The following is a 24,095-nucleotide window of genomic DNA, read 5'->3' as shown; positions in this document are numbered from 1 at the left end:
GAGATGGGTTTCATCGTTTGTGCTTTCTGTAGGGGGGGTCAAACTCAAGATGCGTTTTTAAAAAGTTATGCCGACTGACACTCTGTCCGTATTAGGAATACAACTGAACGGAAATTAACTAGTTAAATGTTCCCGTTATGAACACACTTGTCACCTAGAAGAAGACTCTCCTGTAATCAGCTTGCTGTCACCTGCCTTCCCTTTCAACCTTCATGCCTAACATCAGCTCGTGAGATGTATTGTCATACGGAGGTGTTTGCTGGCGTTTCAATTTGCTCAGGTCGTCAACACAGCGAGATCTTCGAACACAGTGAAAGCTTCCGCCATCAGCATTACAGCTGTGATGTTAATATTATGAAGAATCATTGTGAAATTCGATCAACGGCATTTCATCACGATTTAATGAGGTTGTTTACAAGTTGTATTAATCAAATTTACGGTTCCGCTTTGCTGTAACTCTTTATCCTTGTCAAGGTTATATTTGATATTGTTTCAGTTTAGACTGATGATACAAGAACAAGTTGATCACGCAGCGTATCCGGGCAGCCAAGCTGTGTCACGTGATTTCACTCTCAACACCGCGTCTGAAACCTCAGCGCGTGAGAATGTTCTGGACTTCCTTACCTGCTCCTGATTGGCCCACAGGACAGCGCGCGTCTCAGTGCGTGTATATAAGCCCCAGCAGCAGGGCCCATAGTTATTCTTTCTCTTGAAGTGTTTTTGTGTGAAAAATGGGGATAGGAGTGGGTGTGATGGATTTCTTTTTGCCTGGATTGTTAGTATGCCTCTATGTTGCAGTGGCCCAAGCCCAGCTCAAGGGTCTAGATGCTGTTTTTGGTGAAGAGGAAGGTTATGGTGGTTTTGAGCCGCATGTGGGTAGTCCAGTATTCCGGGAGACCCCACCAGATGGATCTGATGGTTATTCTGCTGGAGAGATGAGAGGGGTGCTAAATGGGGAAGAGCAGGACTTGATGGAAATGAGCTCTGATGCTGAGGGGGAAGAACTGGATAAGGACTCTGGTGCTGATGTGCAGAGAGATGTGGTAGCAGTGACAACTGGTCCCTCTGGAGCAGATCCTCCCTCATCTGACCCTGGTAGGGAGTTTCTTCAAATCTGTGGACTGAATACAACTGCATGGTAGTAAAGTAGCTCTGCTGTATTTCCTCTAAGAGGAAGTCTGGATGCATAGCAATGTTCAGGACCAGTGGAATATCTGCATGACTCCTTGGCATATGGCTGCTCCTTTCCTTTAAGTAGGTTACAGCAGGAATTCCTTCTGAAGGAATCTTCATCCAGAGTGAAGTGCATTCTTGTAGCTCTTCAGAGGAGCAAGTAGATGTTTATTCCATGCTGAAAAGGGAACCAATCTGGCTGTGGAGCCTTTACCTGAAGATTTCACAGCTGGAACTGTTTCTTCTTTTCAGCATGGAATACACCTTCACTTGTTCATTTGCTGATGCAGCTACCAACGTGAATGTCTTGTGCCCAGTAACACTTCTTCATGCTGTCCTCTCTTCCCTCCCAGACTCTCAGGGTGACCCCGAGCAGCAGCAATCCCACAGCCGCCCCCTGCTGTCCTGTGGCAAGAGCAGCATGATGCTCAAGTTCTCTGTGAGGAGGTTCAGCCAAGTCTACCTGCTGAAGGGTGAGGTTCTACCCTGCCTGTACTTGCATTGTCCCTATACATGGATGGGTTCTCCATCCCCTGTTCTGGAGCTCAAAACCTGTTCATGTGCCATCTGAGCTGTGAAGCAAAGGATTGTGCTGAAATGGTATCCCCAAAAGCAGCTGGACAGCCTCTCTAGACAATTGTCCCTCAGTGGGTAAATGCACCCCCAGAACATTCTGCTTGTCTTTGAACACCCTTTCATGGGAATGGATTGAGAAATCTTGTTCCATACAATGTATGGCGTAAGGACTTCTGTGACTATCTGTCCTAAATCTAGAAGTCTACAGTGCCTCCAAATGAATGTGCTTTTTTGCTCAATGGGTTGTCTCACTAAATGGGTTTCTTTGCACAAGATGCTTGAAACCACATTTAGCAGGGGGATGTGCTCTGCTAGGTAAGAACAATACTAATGCTTGTGTCTGATTTTTATGAAGACGCAGGGTGTGTGCCGTTGTGCATATTCTCCAGTTTCCAATGTAACCAAAGAACCTGTACCTTTTGGTCAATTAAATTGAGAGAGGAGCAGGCAAGTGTGGAGGACCAGAACTAGGGGCATGATGCAGTAGATGTCCCTAGAAAGGGGAAGATGTGTTTTCTTGCTTTCTGGTGCTGTACAGAGCTGCTGTGAAAGGCCACTTACCTGTAAGCCTCTAACACTCCACCTTCTCCCAGGCAAGATGGCTCCTCTCTCGGTCAACAGTCTCCCAAAGCACTGTGGGCACAGGGTGTGGACCACCAGGAGCTGGCTGGTGCTGGTGGCTTCCTACGAAGGGTGTTACATCAGGACCTGGGTAAGGGCAAGTTCTGGGTTTGGACTCCCTGGGAGCTTGTGAGAGCAATGGTGCCTTAGTTGCTCCAAATGGCTCTACGTCAGTGCTTTTAACCTGCAACCTCTGTTCCCCACCACAGAGGAAGAACCAGCAGCAACACTATGCCCTGACAGTGAGATACTATGACAAAGAGCGGAAGAGATGGGTGACTGGCACGGTGTCCTGCCATGTTCCAGTTGCCCCTCCACCCCCACCTCCCAGAGGCCTGACCATCTCCTGCAGTGAGGTGTGCATGACTGTGACCCTGCCTGCTGGCCCCCTGGAGGAGATCAAGGTTCAGGGTGAGTGAGTGGGGAAGGAGGCTGTTACCTGGCAAGACTGCTGCTTGTTGGCCACTCATGGAACAGGGGGCTTGAAATGGCATTTTGAACAGTTCCAGTGCTCCCTAAGTGTGCCTTGACATTGTGGGTTGCAGTAGTACACTGTGCTGATTGCTGTTTGGAGCTTCCTTATGATGCCAGATGCACCTTAAAATGCTAGTTGCCTCTATCCAGTGTGCCGGAATGCATACACGGCACCTATTACTGATTTTGCTTTTTGTACCTGCAATATATGAAATCCTGCCAAAGAAATTGGGTTCTTGTGTACCCTGTGCAGGTTCTTCTGGCAGCCTGGTGTCTGTGCTGGACACTCCATCCTGTGGATACTCTGTGACTGCAGGGCGGCACCTGAACACCCTGACCATCCTGTACACTGGCTGCCACGTTCGGCTTGTGGTGAGGCTGAGCTTGGGCTTTGCATTTCCTGAGTATTCTACACCCCGCCCTGTACTATGAGCAATGAACATGCCTTCCATTTCCAATTCTACAATATGCCTGAAAGTAAGACCCTGTCTGAAGAAATGGGTATTGGTCTAGAAGTTGGTTCAGATGACCAGTGTTAATTTAGCCTGTCAAGTCCCCAGGAGTCAGACTAAATTAGAGGGCAACTAGACAGTGACTGATCAATTAAGAAACATAAGAATTCATGACATGAGGTGTGGAACAGACTGGCTGGAATTGTTTCCCTTCCAGCCAGCCTGTTATCTGTCGGACATGAAGTAAATGTGTGAACGGTGAACTTGATGTGCCGATACACTTCAGTAGGAGTTTTAGATGGCATGACCTGTCGGATGAGTGTGGGTTCACTCCAAGATGCTCATTGTGGAATGTATTTGTGAGCATTTAGTCCTTAAAATAGGATGGGGAGGGGGGGGAGTTAACACTGCGGATCATTCACCTTCAGGGTGTGGGCTGTAAACATGACTTCCGCTGTTCTACAGAATAGCCCTTCTGGTAGTTCTGGGTACTTTCAGATCTGGAAATGAGGTTGGCTATCTGCAGATGTTGCCAGCACAACTGCATGTCTTATCCCTTTTTTTTTTCTTGCAGGACCAACACTACACTGTGAAGGTGGTGTACCATCCCAATGATGGCCCAAGAGGAGAGATTGTGGTGTCCTGTCCCTATCGCCCCTACAAACCAAGGGAGGGTGAGTGAAGAGGTTTGAGAGTTGGTAATGGGCCACATAGCTGTGCTGATGGATCCAATTTGGTTTTCCTAGGATGTAAACTACCCAGGAGCCATCGGGTGCCCTGTGGTCCAGAGAGGATTTCTCCAGCCCACTGCCTGGCCAAGGGATGCTGTGTGGACCCAGAAACATCCTCTTGCTTCTATCCACTGGAGGGTAGGGCTCTCCTTACTGACCCAGTCCCAGGCACCTTCCTGACCAGAATAATGAAGATCCTGACATGTTCCTCTCTCCCCAGAGTGCACTGCCGACAAGCACTTTGTCTTTGCTGTCCCTCGGACCATCTCTGTACCCCCTGTGGATCCTGCCAGCCTGGTGATTGCTGGCAACACATCCTGCACCCCTGTCATCTGTACCCCAGAATTTGCCGTCTTCAAATTCCCTGTCACTGGCTGTGGGACCCATGCTTTTGTGAGTATACTGATCCCTTTAAACTTCTGGGGTTTCTCCCAGTCGTCCATATAGGAGTATGGAATTCCTTTATTAGAAGTAGGAGGAACCTGCTCAAGAGGCAGTTGATGGTTACTGACCTTGCTCTCTGCTCAGGTGGTAGGACAGACCACCATCTACTTGGCTGAGGTGGAGACGCTGGCAAGACGCAATATACAGAGCTATGGGGTCATTACCAGGGACAGCCCTTTCAGGTGAGCAGAGTTTTGATCATCGAGATTTATTGTGCTGGCCAGCTTACCACATGGAAGCAGTAGGCAAGCCATATTCCTCCCCTCCTCCTGCTCTCCAGGCTGCTGGTGGAGTGTCGCTATTCTGAGGGGAACCTGGCCAGCACAGGCTACCTGGTGAAGAGCCCCTACCTGCCCTCTGCTGTCCTGTCCCAGGGAGTGTTTGGGGTGCAGCTCCGGATTGCTACAGGTGAGCTGCTGGATTATCAACTGCTCTCCTCTCTAGAGGGGAGTGTACAATGCAACATGGCTTGAGGGGTAAGAAATGACTGGCTATACTAGACTCCACAATGCCGTGGCTTTATGATCCGGCCACAGCATACAGCTCTACCCATCCCTTCTCCTATTCCTCTAGACGAGAGCTACTCCAGGTTCTACCCTCAGTACCACCGCCCCCTCCGGCTCCTGCTGGGGAACCCAGTCTACCTGGAGGTGCGACTGCTGAACGCTCCAGACCCCAACCTGGTGCTGCTGGTGCACTACTGTGTTGCCTATCCCCGGTCCGGCCAGGCTGTCTGGGTGCTGCTCTATGATGGGTGAGGGGCTCCTACGTGTGCAGCTCTATCCCTGGGCTGGTCAGTGGGCTGCAGGCAGTATCCTGATCTTGGTGCCTCTCCCTGCAGCTGCCCCAATCCTCTGGACTACGGCCACACTTCCACCCTCCACATCCACTCCAAGCTGCCTCTGCCCAAGCACCACCGCCGTTTCCACATCCAGACCTTCCAGTTCCTGGACAGCACCTCCTACTCCTACATCAATGAGGAGGTGAGGCTTCTTGCAGTTGTAGACTCTCTATAGATCCATGTAAAACAACCATGACAACTTGGCATGTAATCCCTCTTCCAGATCTACTTCATGTGCTCCACAGAGCTGTGCCTACCGTCTGAGCGGCAGTGTGTGGAGGGCTGCTTTGATGGCCGCAGTGAGTCTCTATTTAAGCTCTTCTCCAGGTGTTCCTTCTGGCCATGCACATCTGATGCTTTGCAATAGTATTTCTACCTCGGGAACCTGCTATCTGACCTTTTCTTGCAGAAATCCCAGTGCTGGAGAACCCTGATGCTGACAGGCACTGTGTCGGGACCCCCTGCCCAGGAAAGGATGAGGGCCCCAGGGACTGAGGGGTAGGTTGGGGGGTGGGGGTACTGGTGTCCCTAAATTCCTATGGCCTCCCTTTTGCATGGAGGTATTTGTTTTCAGGACTTCCAAGGCCTGATTCCTTTTTGTGGTTTCTCTCCTGTTTTTTCCTGCACTTAATGTGGCTTCAACCACTTTCTCAGGTTCTTGCCTGCTGCTTCAGGGACCAGCAACCTGTGTCTGAAGTGATGGTTCTGTTGGAGGAAGTCAGTCCTAATAAAGATGTTGCAAGTGGTGACTGTGTGCTGTGTAATTGGACATGGGGGGTGGTTGGGCTCTTGAGCAAGTCAAATTGGTGCAATTATCCACGGTCATGTTACCAACCTGTAAGGGTCTAATGGTGTCCTTTACCACTGAATTGTAGTTCCTGCAGGGGTGGGACTCACTGCTGGTCTCTGGCAGTCTGCTTCCATCATGAAGTGTCAACCTGACTTGGATGTTGTCGGGGGGGTATAAATCACTTGAGTAATAAAAAATTGCAAGACCTTCTATACTGTATATAGCGTTACTTTCTCAAGCTTCACATCACCTGTGGTTTTAGACCAATTGCATTAGAGCATGTTTGTGAAGCTCTACTCCTTTGAGTGGGTTTTAGGCAGTGTAACCATTTCAAATGGTGAGGCATCTCTCCATCCAGATCTCATTCCTGCACCTAACTGTGAGGGTTTGGCCAGAAGTACTCAAGGGGCTTGGAGCAGTTTTTTTTACCTAGGGCAATTAAAAATGCTGCTGTGTACAAGGGTGCAGTTGGAAGCTTTTCATGCCTAATAATAGTACACTTTCAATTCCAAATGGCAATGAAATATTTCTGGTCTAGTTAAAGATTCACTCGCGGGTGAGTGAACTAAAACAATAGTGATGGCAGAAGTCTTGTTGGTATTTTCATGTTTGAGATCAGCCAGAGGGTGGGTTGTAGGACTTCATGGGAAGGAGACCTGCATGAACTGTACTCCTCATGGTGGCAGTTTCACTTCAGTGCAGGACAAAATGCCTATAACAAACTTGGAATCTTTATGGATGGAATCTTTAAAAGTGGCTTCTCAAACCACTATACAGTAGTAAAAACCAAGCAAAGGAGGCAGCAGAATTACAGAAATGAGGGGAGAAAAGGGGTTTGCAATAGAGTAGGACAGTAAAATAGTAGATGCAGACCCAGTTCCATAAAAACCCTTCTCAAGACTGTTTGGATCACTTCCACAAGCCCTGGTCCTGATACTGGCTGCTGAGTTCTGTACATGCCCAGTTTTGTTCACTGTGCATGTAGGCACCCTGGTGAGCCAGGAGTTGTAGTAAACAATTTCAAAGAGGATGAAAATGGTGACTCACTTTTCTTAGCTACTGTTAGGGGTAAACATAGGGGATAGTCTGATATCTGAGGAGGAAGAAGGATGATTTTACAATATTTGCACATCTAGGTGCCTGGATCTAGTATGAGCGGCAGGTGCAGTGTCCTCCACAGACAGGGATACTGCACTGGCTTTACAGAGTTAATGGGAGGAGCCCAGAAGCAAAACTTCAGTCCTGTTGCGGTTAAAAGAAGGACATTTTTGTTCTTAACACTTGCTTTCATATAGAAAAGTGTCTATTTATGTATTGTCAGCTCTTGGGTGCTCTTATTCTATGCAAATCAAGGGACGTTTAAAGATTCGTGTTTCGAGCCACGTATTTTAAAAAAGTTAGGATTAGTAACTTCCTGTATCACAAGACCATTGGTTTCGTACTTTTCAGTGTATTCGGCATACTGCACTACTTGGACATACTGTAATGTAGTGCGTACACCCTGGACACATCGCAGCTCTATTTATATTGAACTCTGTCTGAGTTTATTTTATTCCATTTCTGTTGCACTATTACAGTGGATATAAAAAGTTTACACACCCTTATTGAAATTGCAGGTTTTTGTGATGTAAACCCAGAAATTAAGATAAATCACGTTAGACATTTTTCCATCTTTAATGTGACCTTACAACCAACAAAATTCAAGAGAAAAACAAATAGATAATTATTAGGAAAAATAATTTAAGTAAAAAAACCACAACACCATGGTTGCATGAATGTGTAGACTTATATCCACTGTATGAGTCATCATGTAACCTTATTTTGTAACTTGAATTTTGTGATTTCTACCCCCTCCCCTGCCGCCTTGAGCTCGCAGAAGAGACATTTCATTACCAGCAACTACTGCTTCACGGTGTATTGTTGTGGATTTGATGAATACAATTTGATTGATTTGATTGCAAAAAGAAAAAAAAATCGTAAATGTGAAAAAGAATCGGGATTTTTTAAAGGGGGCACTATGCACCAAGATAACCCAGGTAGTTCATACAGTAACTCGACTGCAAAACATTGGAAACTCTACCGTCTCACATGCAGACCAGAGGAATCTTGGAAAGTGTTTTTATTTTCAGATAAAACAACCGAACATATAACCAACACACTCGGTACTTTTAATTACTCGATGTGATAAAATCAACAGGTTTGCATTTTGTGCAATTTGAGTTCGGTGGGGTGGATGTTTCGCATTTGAAAATAGCGCCTCCCTTTTCGAAGTATGACGCAAATACAGAAAGATCGCGACCATCAGATCTTCCAATTGTGATCTTTGATAAGCTGACCCCAGTGGCAGAGAGCTGAAATGATTTCTGATCGATTGTCTGCATCTCCAGCGAAGACCTCTTTGAAAGCTTCATTTGTCGAGAACGTTATAATGATCGTTACACACGCTAGTAAAACTTGAAAAATATTGTTACAGTTGTGACTATAGATTACAATTGCAATTCGCGAGAAGAAGTTTTCACCGAAACAAATTGCACCCGTTGTTTTCATCACATCGAGTAGTTAAAAGTACCGAGTGTGTTGGTACCTTTTAACTGGCGTGTACAGTCACGTGATTACCCGAAAAAACAAGGCTCTCGGAACCGACAGCAGCAAAACGCTGCTTTCAACAGCACCAACCGGCACAAACGTAGCACTAACGAATGAGATGGGTTTCATCGTTTGTGCTTTCTGTAGGGGGGGTCAACCTCAAGAAGATGCGTTTTTAAAAAGTTATGCCGACTCACACTCTGTCCGTATTAGGAATACAACTGAACGGAAATTAACTAGTTAAATGTTCCCGTTATGAACACACTTGTCACCTTGAAGAAGACTCTCCTGTAATCAGCTTGCTGTCACCTGCCTTCCCTTTCAACCTTCATGCCTAACATCAGCTCGTGAGATGTATTGTCATACGGAGGTGTTTGCTGGCGTTTCAATTTGCTCAGGTCGTCAACACAGCGAGATCTTCGAACACAGTGAAAGTTTCCGCGATCAGCATTACAGCTGTGATGTTAATATTATGAAGAATCATTGTGAAATTCAAACACATCACAGTGCTATTCGATCAACAGCATTTCATCACGATTTAATGAGGTTGTTTACAAGTTGTATTCATGAGATTTACGGTTCCGCTTTGCTGTAACTTCATCCTTGTCAAGGTTATATTTTATATTGTTTCAGTTTAGACTGATGATACAAGAACAAGTTGATCACGCAGCGTATCCGGGCAGCCAAGCTGTGTCACGTGATTTCACTCGCAAGAGCGCGTGAGAATGTTCTGGACTTCCTTACCTGCTCCTGATTGGCCCACAGGACAGCGCGCGTCTCAGTGCGTGTATATATGCCCCAGCAGCAAGGCCGATAGTTATTCTTTCTCTTGAAGTGTTTTTGTGTGAGAAATGAGGAGAGGAGGGGGTGTGATCGATTTCCTTTTGCCTGGATTGTTAGCATGGCTCTGTGTTGCAGTGGCCCAAGCCCAGCTCAAGGGTCTAGATGCTGTTTTTGGTGAAGAGGAAGGTTATGATGGTTTTGAGCCAAATGTGGGTAGTCCTGTATTCCGGGAGACCCCACCAGATGGATCTGATGGTTATTCTGCTGGAGAGATGAGAGGGGTGCTAAATGGGGAAGAGCAGGACTTGATGGAAATGAGCTCTGATGCTGAGGGGGAAGAACTGGATAAGGACTCTGGTGCTGATGTGCAGAGAGATGTGGCAGCAGTGACAACTGGTCCCTCTGGAGCAGATCCTCCCTCATCTGACCCTGGTAGGGAGTTTCTTCAAATCTGTGGACTGAATACAACTGCATGGTAGTAAAGTAGTTCTGCTGTATTTCCTCTAAGAGGAAGTCTGGATGCATAGGAATGGTCATGACCAGTGGAATATCTGCATGCATACTTTGCATATGGCTGCTCCTTCTTTCCTTTAAGTAGTTCTGAAGGAATCTTCATCTAGACTGAAGTGTGTTCTTGTAGCTCTTCACAGGAACAAGTAAATGTTTATTCCATGCTGAGAAGAGAGAGTTCTAGCTGTGGAACCATCTTGGGTCAAGGCTCCACAGCCAAAATGTTTATTCCATGCCCAAAGGACAACCCTTCACTTGTTCCTTTGCTGCTGCAGCTACCAACGTGAAGGTCTTTTGCCCAGTAACACTTCTTGCTGTCCTCTCTTGCCTCCCAGACTCTCAGGGTGACCCCGAGCAGCAGAAATCCCACAGCCGCCGCCCCCTGCTTTCCTGTGGCAAGAGCAGCATGATGCTCAAGTTCTCTGTGAGGAGGTTCAGCCGAGTCTACCTGCTGAAGGGTGAGGTTCTGCCCTGTCCACTGTACCTGCATCCTGCAGCATAAGGTGACTGTAGTGGTATAACATGAGCAAGCAGTTGTGACAGGCTGAAGTGGGGGACTTGCTGTAAGTTCCCACAGGAGGAGGCAGAGGAAGGAATGCAGATAGTTCCTCAAGTCATGTTAATGCAAGGGGTGTCATTGACATAATACTTAGAGCTAGAGTGAGAGCTTAGCTGTATGAATTTAACCCCCCTCTTTCCTACTTCTCCCAGGTAAAATGGCTCCTCTCTTGGTCAGTAGCCTCCCCAAGAGATGTGGGCACAAGGTGTGGACCACCAGGAGCTGGCTGGTCCTGGTGGCTTCCTACAAAGGGTGTTACATCAGGACCTGGGTAAGGAGCCCATCTGGTGCTTAAACATGCTTGGGTGAGGTTTGTCAGTGTGGAATTGAACCTGTGATGCTCTTCTCCACTGCAGAGGAGGAACCAAAGGCAATACTATGCCCTGACAGTGAGATACTATGACAAAGAGCAGAGGAGATGGGTGACTGGCACTGTGTCCTGCCATGTTACACTTGCCCCTCCTCCCCCACCCTCTAGAGGCCTGACCATCTCCTGCAGTGAGGTGTGCATGACTGTGACCCTGCCTGCTGGCCCCCTGGAGGAGATCAAGGTTCAGAGTGAGTGATTGGCAGTGAGAGCGCCACTTCAGCAGGGTGTCGGTGCATTTCCCTGGGTAACATGCACTGTATTGCTGAATAGATGTGAATACATTTTAGTGCCTTGTTCATAGCATGGGCCATGACATCGGACCATAAATCTTCTTGTGGTCCCTGTGCAGGTTCCTCTGGCAGTCTGGTGTCTGTCCTGGACACTCCATCCTGTGGATACTCGGTGACTGCAGGGCAGCACCTGAACACCCTCTCAATCCTGTACACTGGCTGCCATGTCCGGCTTGTGGTGAGGAGCTTCACCTCATGGTTTCATAAACGGAACATGGTTGGACCCTTAACAAATAACTGAGCTTCTAGCATCTTCACATACCTCTTTAAGATTAATAGCAATGCCTGTTGGCTGTAAATTTGGCATGTATTTGGAGTCTTGAAACAAGTAAGGTATTTTGCAGTGGGGGGGAATATGCGTTGTTTGGGCTGTGGAGCCATCTTTTTTTTTTTCAGATGTAGGGTGCTCACACCCAAAGAAGGCTCTACAGCTGAAGTGTTTCATTGATCTTTCCAGCATGGAATAACCCTTTACTTGCTCTTTAGCAACCTATGCATAGTAATGTAGCTAGCTACTTGTTAAGATTTCCAGCGGGCACTCCAAATCAGACCACAGCTGGTCCCTTAGCAAAAGGAATTGCATTTGATAGCATCTTCAACTTCTTCCCAGCAGTGGATTAATAGCCTTTATTGTTGTAGGATCACCGCTACACTGTCAAGGTAGTGTATGTTCCGAAAGATGGACCAAGAGGAGAGATTGTGGTGTCCTGTCCCTATCGGCCCTACAGACCAAGGGAGGGTGAGTGAATGGGTTTCTGTGGTTTAGCCATTCCTTCCCTGGTTGTGCTGACGTGTCTAATCCGATCACTGTAGGCTGCAAGATACCCAGGAGCCATCAGGTGGCCTGTGGTCCAGAGAGGATCTCCACAGCCCATTGCTTGGCTAAGGGATGCTGTGTGGACCCAGAAACGTCCTCTTGCTATTATCCCCTGGAAGGTAGGCCTTTCCATACTATCCCAGTCCCAGGCAACTTCCCACCCTAAATGGGAATGGACAAATCCTGACTTGCCCTTCTCTCCCCAGAGTGCACCGCTGACAAGCACTTTGTCTTTGCTGTCCCTCGGACCATCTCTGTACCCCCTGTGGATCCTGCCAGCCTGGTGATTGCTGGTAATGCGTCCTGCACCCCTGTGATCTGTACCTCAGAATTTGCCATCTTCAAATTCCCTGTCACTGGCTGTGGGACCCATGCTTTTGTGAGTACAGTGGGGAAAGGGACCAGTTAAGAAGCCCTAAAACTGACTGGATAGGGTTCCTCTGAACAGGAGAACTACCCTCCTGTGGGAGGTCATTAAGCCTGGACTGACCCTGCTTCTACCTTGTCTCTGCTCAGGTGGTAGGAGAGACCACCATCTACCTGGCTGAGGTGGAGACTTTGGCCAGGCGGAACATCCAGAGCTTTGGAGTCATTACCAGGGACAGCCCCTTCAGGTGACCAGGGATACCATGTAGTTCTGAGCTTCATTTCATGATCTCGGGTCTGTTTAGGTGGTAGCACTTGTGTAATCCTCCACTGCTCTCCAGACTGCTGGTGGAGTGTCGCTATGCTGAGGGGGAACCTGGCCAGCACAGGCTACCTGGTGAAGAGCCCCTACCTGCCCTCTGCTGTCCTGTCCCAGGGAGTGTTTGGGGTGCAGCTCCGGATTGCTACAGGTGACGCCTCTTAGCAGAGGGACAATTGCTAAAAATCTATGGTTTGGGTTGAACAACTTGCTTTCTGTAGAATTCCCAATATGGTACAGCAGTATAAAATGCTAAGCAACCCTTCTCCATCTTCTAGACGAGAGCTACTCCAGGTTCTACCCTCAGTACCACCGGCCCCTCCGGCTCCTGCTGGGGAAGCCGGTCTACCTGGAGGTGCGACTGCTGAACGCTCCAGACCCCAACCTGGTGCTGCTGGTGCACTACTGTGTTGCCTATCCCCGGTCCGGCCAGGCTGTCTCGGTGCTGCTCTATGATGGGTAAGGGGCTCCTACGTGTGCAGCTCTATCCCTGGGCTGGTCAATGGGTTGCAGGCAGTGTCCTGATCTTGGTGCCTCTCCCTGCAGCTGCCCCAATCCTCTGGACTACGGCCACACTTCCACCCTCCACATCCACTCCACTCCACGCTGCCTCTGCCCAAGCACCACCGCCGTTTCCACATCCAGACCTTCCAGTTCCTGGACAGCACCTCCTACTCCTACATCAATGAGGAGGTGAGGCTTTTTGAGGATGCAGGCTCTGTAGATCCACATGCTGAGTTGTCACGGTTATCCCCACTTTAAAATCCCTCTTGCCATTCCCCTCTCCTCCAGATCTACTTCATGTGCTCCACAGAGCTGTGTCTACCATCCGAGCGGCAGTGTGTGGAGGGCTGCTTTGATGGCCGCAGTGAGTGTCTGCAGTTTCATATTCTTCCCCAGCATGGGTTCCTTCTGCCTGTGCTCATCTGATGCCTTGCTTTGAGCTGCTCAACAGTGTCTTCCCCTTGGGGGCTTCCTGTTTCTCCTGCAGAAATCCCAGTGCTGGAGAACCCTGATGCTGACAGGCGCTGTGTCAGGACCCCCTGTCCAGGAAAGGAGAATGGCCCTAGGGACTGAGGGGTACATAGGGTACCAGTGCATTCCTTGATCTGCTTTTTAATGCTGAGTGTAACATCAACAAAATACTATTGAGGATTCCCCTGTAGGGCATGGGTCTACTTCTCATATCGAAGGCCTATTGTAATTCCCATCTATAATCCTGCTCCTGTTGCAAGCTTCTTAAGGAAATGTCTCTTTCTGCAGTCATAGAGGGTTTTATCCTTTTTCAGCTTCCTGCGTACTGCTTTGTGCTCCAGAGACCAGCAGCCTCTGTGTCTCAAGATGGTTTTGTTGGAGGAAGTCAATCCTAATAAAGATGTTGCAAGTGACTATGTGTGGAGTAATTGGAGGGGGGGGGGGCTGGGCTCTTGAGCAAGCAAAATGGGTGCAATTATCCATGGTATGTCATGGGCTTACCGTCTGTAAGGGTCTAAAAGTGCCATCTGGCATTTGTTAGTTGGTACAGTGAGACCCTGTCATTCCTTGGCAAGTGTAGGTTACTTCCAGTGTCTTGGTGAAGTCTGCCTCCACTCAAGTGTCAACCTGGATTTTAGTGAACTTGTCTTGTGGTTATCTTTCTGTTCTGGACACTTTGAGTCAAGGCAGGTTGAGCTTTTGCCAGAGCAGTGTGTATTTTCACAAAAGTAATTTAGGGTTTTTGCAAAATATGCTGCATGACCTGTAAGAAGGAATTCATAAACCTTCAGCTTAGGCTCTATCTGGGAGCTAGACAGGGGGTAGTAACCTGTAGCTTCCACGATGAGTTTGTGGCCCTATCCCCTTAAAGAAAGGTGTGTAAAATCCTACTTGCATGAATGATGTGATTCAGGCAGTGTTAACAAGAATGTCTCGGGGGTGTCTATACAGACCTCACTGCTGCAACCACCTGTGAGACCATTGGTGTACAGGGTATCTCAACTTGTTCCATGATGCTATTCCTCTCTGCACCAGTGACAAGGTGTTCTGGAATGGTTTGTGAACGAGAGGACTGTCCTAAATCACTCCTTTTTAAACATCTAGCTGTAGAAGTGGGTCCATTTAAACATGGATAGTAACAGTTTATGAAAGAACTTGGATATAGGCTCACTTCTGTTGTGTGAGAATATTTTCCTAGTCCATGTCTGCATTTGTGGGATGTTAGACTTTCTGATATTTTGCAGATGTGTTATCTGATATCTGTGTGCACTTTGTATGTACAGTAGTATCCTTTAAAATCCTGCTTTCCCCCCCCCCCCCCCCCCCCCCACACTGGTGACGAATGTGCTTTTGCAAAGAAGGAGCATCAAGTGTCTTCTCCTTCAGAAAGTGGCCACTTCAAGCTTTTCAAAATACCTGTCGTGATAGATGGGTTGGATCTTTGCACGTTCCTTAGTGCACATGTCTGAGAGAATGAGAAACTGATTACTTCTTCACGTTTTAATCAATCCCACCGCCATGAACTATTAAGAAGTGCTAGCTAAAGCCTCTTTGTACGAATATGCAAATGTTCACTTTCTAATGCTACATCTGGAACTCTTCTGATTAGGGTATGATATCGCGGGCAATTTTTTTCCCGTTTACACAAAAGCACAGAAGATACTAACAATGCAACATTAACTGCCGACCCCCACCTGTGCAACAGAGAATTAGATTTGTCCTCGCACCGGTAATGGAGTGCTTGCACTCGGCAGACGGGGTTACTGACGGTCAAGGTCGCCTTGGGCGGTCACTTGATCACCTGTAAAAAGGTGCTGTATCTCGGGAATGAAAGCAGCAGAAACGCTACTTTCAACCGCACGCACCGGCAAAAGCGCAGCACTAAAGAATGAGGTGGGTTTCATCGTTTGTGCGGTTTGTAGGAGGGCCAGCTTCACGCTGCTGTTCCAAGATGGGCTCTCTTGTTTCGCTGGCAACTCATTAGCTCTGAGGAGGTCTTTCAGTTTCTTTGTTTTAAAGTGAGATGTTAACCGGCTTTTATAACGCTCTTTGGTATCTTGACATTAAAATACCGACAGGGGCGGCTGTTCGTTGTACGCTTCGTTATCAAATGGTCCAGCGAGAGGGCATTGTAGGACTCAACTGGAATTAGCAGACATTTGCAGCGTTAAGTTCATCGTAAGGGGACGTCATTTTTCAGCAAAACTTTTTTTTTTTGGCTGGTCCGGCAAAGTAACGGACAGTGTCGCCTGCTGCCGTCCAGGTCGTTGATTTTTGAGGGAAAAAATGGTCTCCTTACATACAATTTCTCTATTGCATACAACTAGCTATGATTAGCAGTGTTTAGGAAAGTGATTTAACGCGTTTTAGAAGAGGTGCGTTTCCTGCCAGTTTTGGTTTTCGTCATTATCTCTACTCGGGGTCACACCGTGTTCCAAGCTCTCCCCCAACATTGCCTTTCGTAAACGGTAAAGCACGTCTTAAGGAGTTACGAAGGACCTTGTTTTCGTTCTAACAAAGCGTCTTCATCGTTCTGTGAAACAGTATCTATGATTACACAGAACCTGAATGCGCAGCAGTTTTGCTGTGTGTGAAATATTTCTCTTCTCAAGCTGTATGAAAGCCTTTGTGGAGTGCAGGCGATCGAGAAATAAGACGAATTTGTTTGCTGGCTTTACACAGAGCTCAGGTGATATTCCGAGCGTGATACTGGAGCATGGTGGGTCAGTATCTGCACTGCAAGAGGCATTTTGAGTAATGCAGTGTAAAACCCCGCTTCGATAAGACCATAAAAAGGTAAACGGTCTTTTGACAGGCTGTAATAATGGACATGTTTAACTTGTTTTAATGAATTATACTCATTGCAGTCAGTACTGTAACTCTATCTTTGTCAAAGTTAGACTTTTGTTGTTTTACTTTAGTCCTCTCATTCAGGAACAAGTACTGTAGATCACACACTGCTGACCCGCGTGTGACTGGAGGCTTTACCCTCAGTACCACCGGCCCACTCACTGTTTCTCTTTGCTTTTCAGGGTCCTAGGAACTGGTTCTGGGTCCAAGATGTTGTTGGAGAAAGTGACTATTCTTGTTTCCTGGAATTGCTCTATTTGGAACAGCTTGCCAAATGTCTAGATGGTGTAACCCACTGATTTTGTCTACAGTTCTTTCCCAAGGCACAGGGGAAGGCCTGTAGTTGCTGAAATGAGAGCATATCTACATGTCATTCTAGGAGTCAAGAATTGAGCTTCTCAAGGAGTGTTCAGCATGAACTCCTCAGTAGTGAAGAGGTACTCAAGGCAGCTATTGACTCCATTTACAGCCACTGCTGTATAAACCCACTCAGCAGGAGGTTGGCTTTTGTGTTTGTAACAAGCACAATAGTCTGTAGACATGGTCTGTGTTTGTGGTTAAGCTTCCGTGTTCACAGAAACAAGCAGTTCCCCAGTGCAAAAACACATGCTAGTAAGAGAAGGGGGCACCGGCTGTGTAATAAATCGGTTGCTCTTGACCTCTGCTGCTTATGGTGTCTGGACCCAAAGCTGGAGCTTGAAATTTCCTGAAGATCCTCAAGAGGAAGTTCACCCAAATTGCTCCATGTAAACAGCCAGCTGTCTAATCAGTTCCAAGAGTAACTGCATTGGAAGACCATTACTAGTCTAAATAGTGAAATACTATTTAGAATACAACTCAGAATACAACATTGTATTCTGAAGGGGGGTTTGCAACTGTAAGCCAGGCTCTAGCTGTACAGTAGTTGACTTCTATTCTGGAGTCACTACATCTGGTCAGAATTGTTGCTGTCAAAGCTTCCAAAACTGGTGAGGTACCTGCATATGCTGGTAGTACCTGACGACTGGGGTTCCTGGTGCCCCCACAAACGTGCTGGGTTTTGATCCAGCAGTTACACTCCTACTCCCCCTTCCATGACATCATGTTAATTTAAAGTGTTTGTTCCCACCTTTATATGTTGGGGCTTTAACTATTTTGGAAGTGAAAGAAAATCTCAAACTTTTCTGGAAGAGGGGAAAAAAAAATACCCATATTCAACGGAAGCAACTTCTTAGATCAATTAACACTTCAATCATCTAGCGATGGTGGAATGGGATGAAAACCAGCAGGTGTGTGTGTGGGGGCAGAAGGACACTGATTGAGAACTAGTTGCCCCGAAACAAAACCCATCTCATGTAATCAGAGATGTAAACAGCCTGTGAGGTAAAGCTTCTTCACAGTCCTCTTCAGAGACACTTAAAAGAGACCCATATACCCCTATAGAAGGTGGATTTACACCAATACAAGCGAAATGTTGAGGGAAAAAACACCAGTTTATTCTGGTGGGATATCCTTGCTTTATTAACACAATATACAAGAAAGTAAGATTACATTTACGCTAAACTGTTGCAGGACAGCGTTAATGGTAAAAGTGCTTACTATGTAAAGGACAAGTTAAAAAGTATTTAACATTGTAGGATAAGACGGAAGTACTGTTGAATCCTTTTTTTTTCGCCATCTTATGCGGACGTATTCGATCCACATAATGTTTTCTCATATAAACAGACAAATAGTGTCGCTTGTTGCAGCCGGTGCCAAGAATAGATCTCGGCTTATTGCGGAGCTGGGTACAGACACGACCAGATTAATTAAGACGGGCTATGGGGAGTGGTGGTAGGAGAGATGATCATCGCTGTTTGTGTTTTAACACGTGTAAAATGAGCTGCATTTCCCACAAGCTACAGCAATGTGTTCGCATGAAAATGTGTTCCCATTAATAGCATTTCTCTTTGCTACGGATAAAGAGTTTTACACAGCGTTAATGAAATTATTTCGCTTCTCCCGTTAAAGCTTTTTATCGCATCTTCATTTATCAATGAAAAAAAATCTATGATTAAGAGAACACCAAGGAAGCACATTTTTTCTATGGACATCTTTTCTTCTCTGAAAGAATGTATTTCTTAGGTTTTGATTAGGTTCATACAATCGATAAATAATACGGACGTGTTTGCCAGCTTTGCACTGAGCTCATACAGTAGCAAGATCTTCGAACTCGGTAAATAATACCGCGATGATCACAGCAACAGTCATGCTGTATAAGATCAATGCGGAATTTACGCCTCCATTTTACGCTGAAGTTTATGAACAGCATTTCATCAATCTTTAATAATGGGATTGTTGACAGTTTGTATTAATGAGATTTACCACTCCCGTTTAATGCAGTCAATACTGTAACTCTATATCTTAGTGAAAGTTAGACTTTAATTGGTTTAGTTTAGTAGGCTGATTCAGAACAATGTAGCTAAACGCTGTCCCGAACGTAACTGCGACGTCATCCTGCGTCACGAGATCTCATCCTCAACCCCAATAGAAACTTCAGCGCGTGAGAATGTTGTGGCCTGCTTACCGGACGCTGATTGGCTTACAAGACCGCGCGCGCTTCAAAGTGCCTGAATATAAACCCCAGCCGCAGAGCAGAAAGTTATGCTTTCTCTCGAGTTTTGTATTTGATTTCATTGGAAATGGGTACTGGTGCTACTGTTGTGGCTTTATTCTTGCCTGCATTTTTAGCATGGCACTGTGTTGGAGTGGTACAAGCCCAGCTTGAGGGTGGTCTTTTTGATGAAGAGGAGGGTTATGATGGTTTTGAGGCAAGTTTGGGTAGTCCTCTGTTCCAGGAGTCTCCAGAAAATGGGTATGAAGGTCATTCTGTGGGAAGTGGAGTTGGTGAAAGAGGGGAGTCAGTAGTACAGAGTAGGAAGGAGCAGGACTTTGAGGGAGAGGAGGAGATGGACAAGGACTTGAGTGCTGATGTGGCTTCTGAGAGCAGCACAGGCATGCAGAGAGATGTAGCAGCTGTGACATCTGGCCCCTCTGGAGTTGAGGACCCTTCACCTGAAAGTGGTAAGGTAGTGTTCACTCTCAGCTGAAGCAAGGGGATGGACACGTCTATATAGATCAGTTTCCCCCCCACACACTCAGCCTATCTATAATGCTTCTCTTGCTATGTAGAAAACTCCACCTCATTCCTTGTCCTGTTGCTTTCCCAGACTCTCACGGTGACCCCGAGCAGCAGCAATCCCACAGCCGCCCCCTTCTGTCCTGTGGCAAGAGCAGCATGATGCTCAAGTTCTCTGTGAGGAGGTTCAGCCGAGTCTACCTGCTGAAGGGTGAGGTTCTGCCCTGTCCACTGTACCTGCATCCTGCAGCATAAGCTGACTGTAGTGGTACAACATGAGCAAGCAGCTGTGACAGGCTGGAGTGGTGGACTTCCTGTAAGTTCCCACAGAAGGAGGTAGAGAAGGAATGCAGATAATTCCTCAAGTTGTGTTAATGCAAGGGGTGTCCTTGACGTGTTACTTAGAGCTAGAGTGGGAGCTTAGCTGTATGAATTTAACCCCCCGTCTTTCCTACTTCTCCCAGGTAAAATGGCTCCTCTCTTGGTCAGTAGCCTCCCCAAGAGATGTGGGCACAAGGTGTGGACCACCAGGAGCTGGCTGGTGCTGGTGGCTTCCTACAAAGGGTGTTACGTCAGGACCTGGGTAAGGAGGCAGTCTAGTGCTCAAACAGGCCTGGGTGAGGTTTGTCAGTGAGGAATTGAACCTGTGATGCTCTTTCCCACTGCAGAGGAGGAACCAAAGGCAATACTATGCCCTGACAGTGAGATACTATGACAAAGAGCAGAGGAGATGGGTGACTGGCACTGTGTCCTGCCATGTTACACTTGCCCCTCCTCCCCCACCCCCTAGAGGCCTGACCATCTCCTGCAGTGAGGTGTGCATGACTGTGACCCTGCCTGCTGGGCCCCTGGAGGAGATCAAGGTTCAGGGTGAGTGTTTGGCAGTGAGAGTGCCACTTCAGCAGGGTGTTGGTGCATTTCCCTGGGTAACATGTACTGCATCATTGAATAGATGTGAATACATCTTAGCATCTTGTTCATGGTATGGGCCATGAAATCTGACCATAAATCTTCTTGTGGTTCCTGTGCAGGTTCCTCTGGCAGTCTGGTGTCTGTCCTGGACACTCCATCCTGTGGATACTCAGTGACTGCAGGGCAGCACCTGAACACCCTCTCAATCCTGTACACTGGCTGCCATGTCCGGCTTGTGGTGAGGAGCTTCACCTCATGGTTTCATGAACAGAACATGGTTGGACCCTTAACAAATAACTGAGCTTCTAGCATCTTCACATACCTCTTTAAGATTAATAGCAATGCCTGTTGGCTGTAAATTTGGCATGTATTTGGAGTCTTGAAACAAGTAAGGTATTTTGCAGTGGGGAGAATATGCGTTGTTTGGGCTGTGGAGCCATCTTTTTTTTTCAGATGTAGGGTGCTCACACCCAAAGAAGGCTCACAGCTGAATTGTTTCATTGATCTTTCCAGCATGGAATAACCCTTTACTTGCTCCTTAGCAGCCTATGCATAGTAATGTAGCTAGCTACTTAAGATTTCCAGCAGGCACTCCAAATCAGACCATAGCTGGTCCCTTAGCAAAAGGAATTGCGTTTGATAGCATCTTCAACTTCTTCCCAGCAGTGGATTTATAGCCTTCATTGTTGTAGGATCACCGCTACACTGTCAAGGTAGTGTATGTTCCGAAAGATGGACCAAGAGGAGAGATTGTGGTGTCCTGTCCCTATCGCCCCTACAGACCAAGGGAGGGTGAGTGAATGGGTTTCTGTGGTTTAGCCATTCCTTCCCTGGTTGTGCTGACGTGTCTAATCCGATCACTGTAGGCTGCAAGATACCCAGGAGCCATCAGGTGGCCTGTGGTCCAGAGAGGATCTCCACAGCCCATTGCTTGGCTAAGGGATGCTGTGTGGACCCAGAAACGTCCTCTTGCTATTATCCCCTGGAGGGTAGGCCTTTCCATACTATCCCAGTCCCGGGCAACTTCCCACCCTAAATGGGAATGGACAAATCCTGACTTGCCCTTCTCTCCCCAGAGTGCACTGCCGACAAGCACTTTGTCTTTGCTGTCCCTCGGACCATCTCTGTACCCCCTGTGGATCCTGCCAGCCTGGTGATTGCTGGTAATGCGTCCTGCACCCCTGTGATCTGTACCTCAGAACTTGCCATCTTCAAATTCCCCGTCACTGGCTGTGGGACCCATGCTTTTGTGAGTACAGTGGGGAAAGGAACCAGTTAAGAAGACGTAAAACTGACTGGATAGGGTTCCTCTGAACAGGAGGACTACCCTCCTGTGGGTGGTCATTAAGCCTGGACTGACCCTGCTTCTACCTTGTCTCTGCTCAGGTGGTAGGAGAGACCACCATCTACCTGGCTGAGGTGGAGACTTTGGCCAGGCGGAACATCCAGAGCTATGGAGTCATTACCAGGGACAGCCCCTTTAGGTGAGCAGGGACACCATATAGTTCTGAGCTCTATTTCATGATCTCGGGTCTGTTTAGGTGGTAGCACTTGTGTAATCCTCCACTGCTCTCCAGACTGCTGGTGGAGTGTCGCTATACTGAGGGGAACCTGGCCAGCACAGGCTACCTGGTGAAGAGCCCCTACCTGCCCTCTGCTGTCCTGTCCCAGGGAGTGTTTGGGGTGCAGCTCCGGATTGCTACAGGTGACATATCTTAGCAGAGGGACAATTGCTAAAAATCTATGGTTTGGGTTGAACAACCTGCTTTCTGTAGAATTCCCAATATGGTACAGCAGTATGAAATGCTAAGCAACCCTTCTCCATCTTCTAGACGAGAGCTACTCCAGGTTCTACCCTCAGTACCACCGGCCCCTCCGGCTCCTGCTGGGGAAGCCGGTCTACCTGGAGGTGCGGCTACTGAACGCTCCAGACCCCAACCTGGTGTTGCTGGTGCACTACTGTGTTGCCTACCCTCGCTCTGGCCAGGCTGTCTGGGTGCTGCTCTATGATGGGTGAGGGGCTACTGTGTGTGCAGCTCTAACCCTGGGTGGTCAGTCAGTTTCAGGCAGGGTACTGATCATGGTGCCTCTCTGCAGCTGCCCCAATCCTCTGGACTACGGCCACACGTCCACCCTCCACATCCACTCCACGCTGCCTCTGCCCAAGCACCACCGCCGTTTCCACATCCAGACCTTCCAGTTCCTGGACAGCACCTCCTACTCCTACATCAATGAGGAGGTGAGGCTTTTTGAGGATGCAGGCTCTGTAGATCCACATGCTGAGTTGTCACGGTTATCCCCACTTTAAAATCCCTCTTGCCATTCCCCTCTCCTCCAGATCTACTTCATGTGCTCCACAGAGCTGTGTCTACCATCTGAGCGGCAGTGTGTGGAGGGCTGCTTTGATGGCCGCAGTGAGTGTCTGCAGTTTCACTTTCTTCTCCAGCATGGGTTCCTTCTGCCTGTGCTCATCTGATGCCTTGCTTTGAGCTGCTCAACAGTATCTTCCCCTTGGGGGGGCTTCCTGTTTCTCCTGCAGAAATCCCAGTGCTGGAGAACCCTGATGCTGACAGGCGCTGCATCAGGACCCCCTGTCCAGGAAAGGATGAGGGCCCCAGGGACTGAGGGGTACATAGGGTACCAGTGCACTCCTTGATCAGCTTTTTAATGCTGAGTGTAACATCAACAAAATAGTATTGAGGATTCCCCTCTAGGGCATGGGTCTACTTCTCATATCTAAGGCCTATTGTAATTCCCATCTATAATCCTGCTCCTGTTGCAAGCTTCTTAAGGAAATGTCTCTTTCTGCAGTCATAGAGGGTTTTATCCTCTTTTTCAGGTTCCTGCGTACTGCTTTGTGCTCCAGGGACCAGCAGCCTCTGTATCTCAAGATGGTTTTGTTGGAGGAAGTCAATCCTAATAAAGATGTTGCAAGTGACTATGTGCTGAGTAATTGGAGATTGTTGGGGGGAGTGGGTTTTTGAGCAAGTAAAATGGATGCAATTATCCATGGTATGTTGTAGGCTTACCAACTGTAAGGGTCTAATAGTGCCTTCTGGTATCTATGTTAGTTGCTTCCAGTGTCTGGACTGACCCTGCTCCTACCTTCTCTGCTCAGGTGGTGGGAGAGACCACCATCTACTTGGCTGAGGTGAATACTCCAGCAAGACAGAACATCCAGAGCTATGGTGGTGATTACCAGGGACAGTCCCTTCAGGTTACCAGGGTTACCATGTATAGATGCAGTAATGAGTGGGGCGCACTGTGGTACAACACTGGGTATGTTGCATCATAACACATTGTTTGGCATTTCTGCCCTATGTAAATTAGATTGTTAATAGTATCCAGAATTGCCTTCTAAAACACCCAGGTAGCGCTAATTAAGTTTGCTGTCTCCTGCACAGCCTTTGAGCTGTCACCAGAAAACACCTGCTTTTGAATCCTGATCACTGCTGAGGGACTATCTTTATTCATTCAGTATTCATATAATTAAGAATTTTAAGTTATCTACTCTTTAGATGTTAACTTTTAAACTGTATTAGAGCATGATATCATTATA

At 47.5% G+C, this 24,095-nt stretch overlaps 3 protein-coding genes across 4 annotated transcripts; all 3 read left to right on the top strand.

Annotated features, from left to right (window-relative positions):
- The first annotated feature begins 235 nt into the window (after nt 1–235).
- On the top strand, nt 236–6,059 carry LOC148833635 (zona pellucida sperm-binding protein 4-like). Of its 2 annotated transcripts, XM_088915454.1 has the most exons (15): nt 236–1,095; nt 1,527–1,646; nt 2,343–2,461; nt 2,580–2,781; nt 3,098–3,216; nt 3,871–3,970; nt 4,043–4,165; nt 4,248–4,420; nt 4,556–4,653; nt 4,752–4,879; nt 5,045–5,225; nt 5,313–5,454; nt 5,536–5,611; nt 5,722–5,810; nt 5,967–6,059. In XM_088915454.1, exons 1-14 carry the CDS (start codon nt 732–734, stop codon nt 5,805–5,807), a joined length of 2,031 nt encoding a protein of 676 aa, XP_088771580.1. In that variant the 5' UTR covers nt 236–731; the 3' UTR covers nt 5,808–5,810; nt 5,967–6,059. The 2 variants fall into 2 exon arrangements, with proteins under 2 accessions (XP_088771580.1, XP_088771581.1); XM_088915455.1 differs by lacking the exon at nt 4,043–4,165.
- Nucleotides 6,060–12,744: 6,685 nt separating this feature from the next.
- LOC148833634 (zona pellucida sperm-binding protein 1-like) lies at nt 12,745–14,089 on the top strand. The gene is made up of 4 exons (XM_088915259.1): nt 12,745–12,853; nt 12,981–13,144; nt 13,249–13,395; nt 13,495–14,089. The coding sequence occupies exons 1-4, from the start codon at nt 12,745–12,747 to the stop codon at nt 13,630–13,632; spliced, it is 558 nt and encodes a 185-aa protein (XP_088771385.1). The 3' UTR covers nt 13,633–14,089.
- Nucleotides 14,090–19,187: 5,098 nt separating this feature from the next.
- Nucleotides 19,188–23,161, top strand: LOC148833633 (zona pellucida sperm-binding protein 4-like). The gene is made up of 14 exons (XM_088915529.1): nt 19,188–19,569; nt 19,716–19,835; nt 20,089–20,207; nt 20,293–20,494; nt 20,656–20,774; nt 21,229–21,328; nt 21,403–21,525; nt 21,613–21,785; nt 21,923–22,020; nt 22,114–22,241; nt 22,369–22,549; nt 22,634–22,775; nt 22,875–22,950; nt 23,076–23,161. The coding sequence occupies exons 1-14, from the start codon at nt 19,188–19,190 to the stop codon at nt 23,159–23,161; spliced, it is 2,049 nt and encodes a 682-aa protein (XP_088771655.1).
- Nucleotides 23,162–24,095: the final 934 nt, after the last annotated feature.

This window comes from Atractosteus spatula, chromosome 5 (assembly GCF_055471065.1).
Source record: "Atractosteus spatula isolate fAtrSpa1 chromosome 5, fAtrSpa1.hap1, whole genome shotgun sequence".
Taxonomy (NCBI): Eukaryota; Metazoa; Chordata; class Actinopteri; order Semionotiformes; family Lepisosteidae; genus Atractosteus; species Atractosteus spatula.
This window is presented reverse-complemented; position numbering and strand designations above follow the sequence as displayed.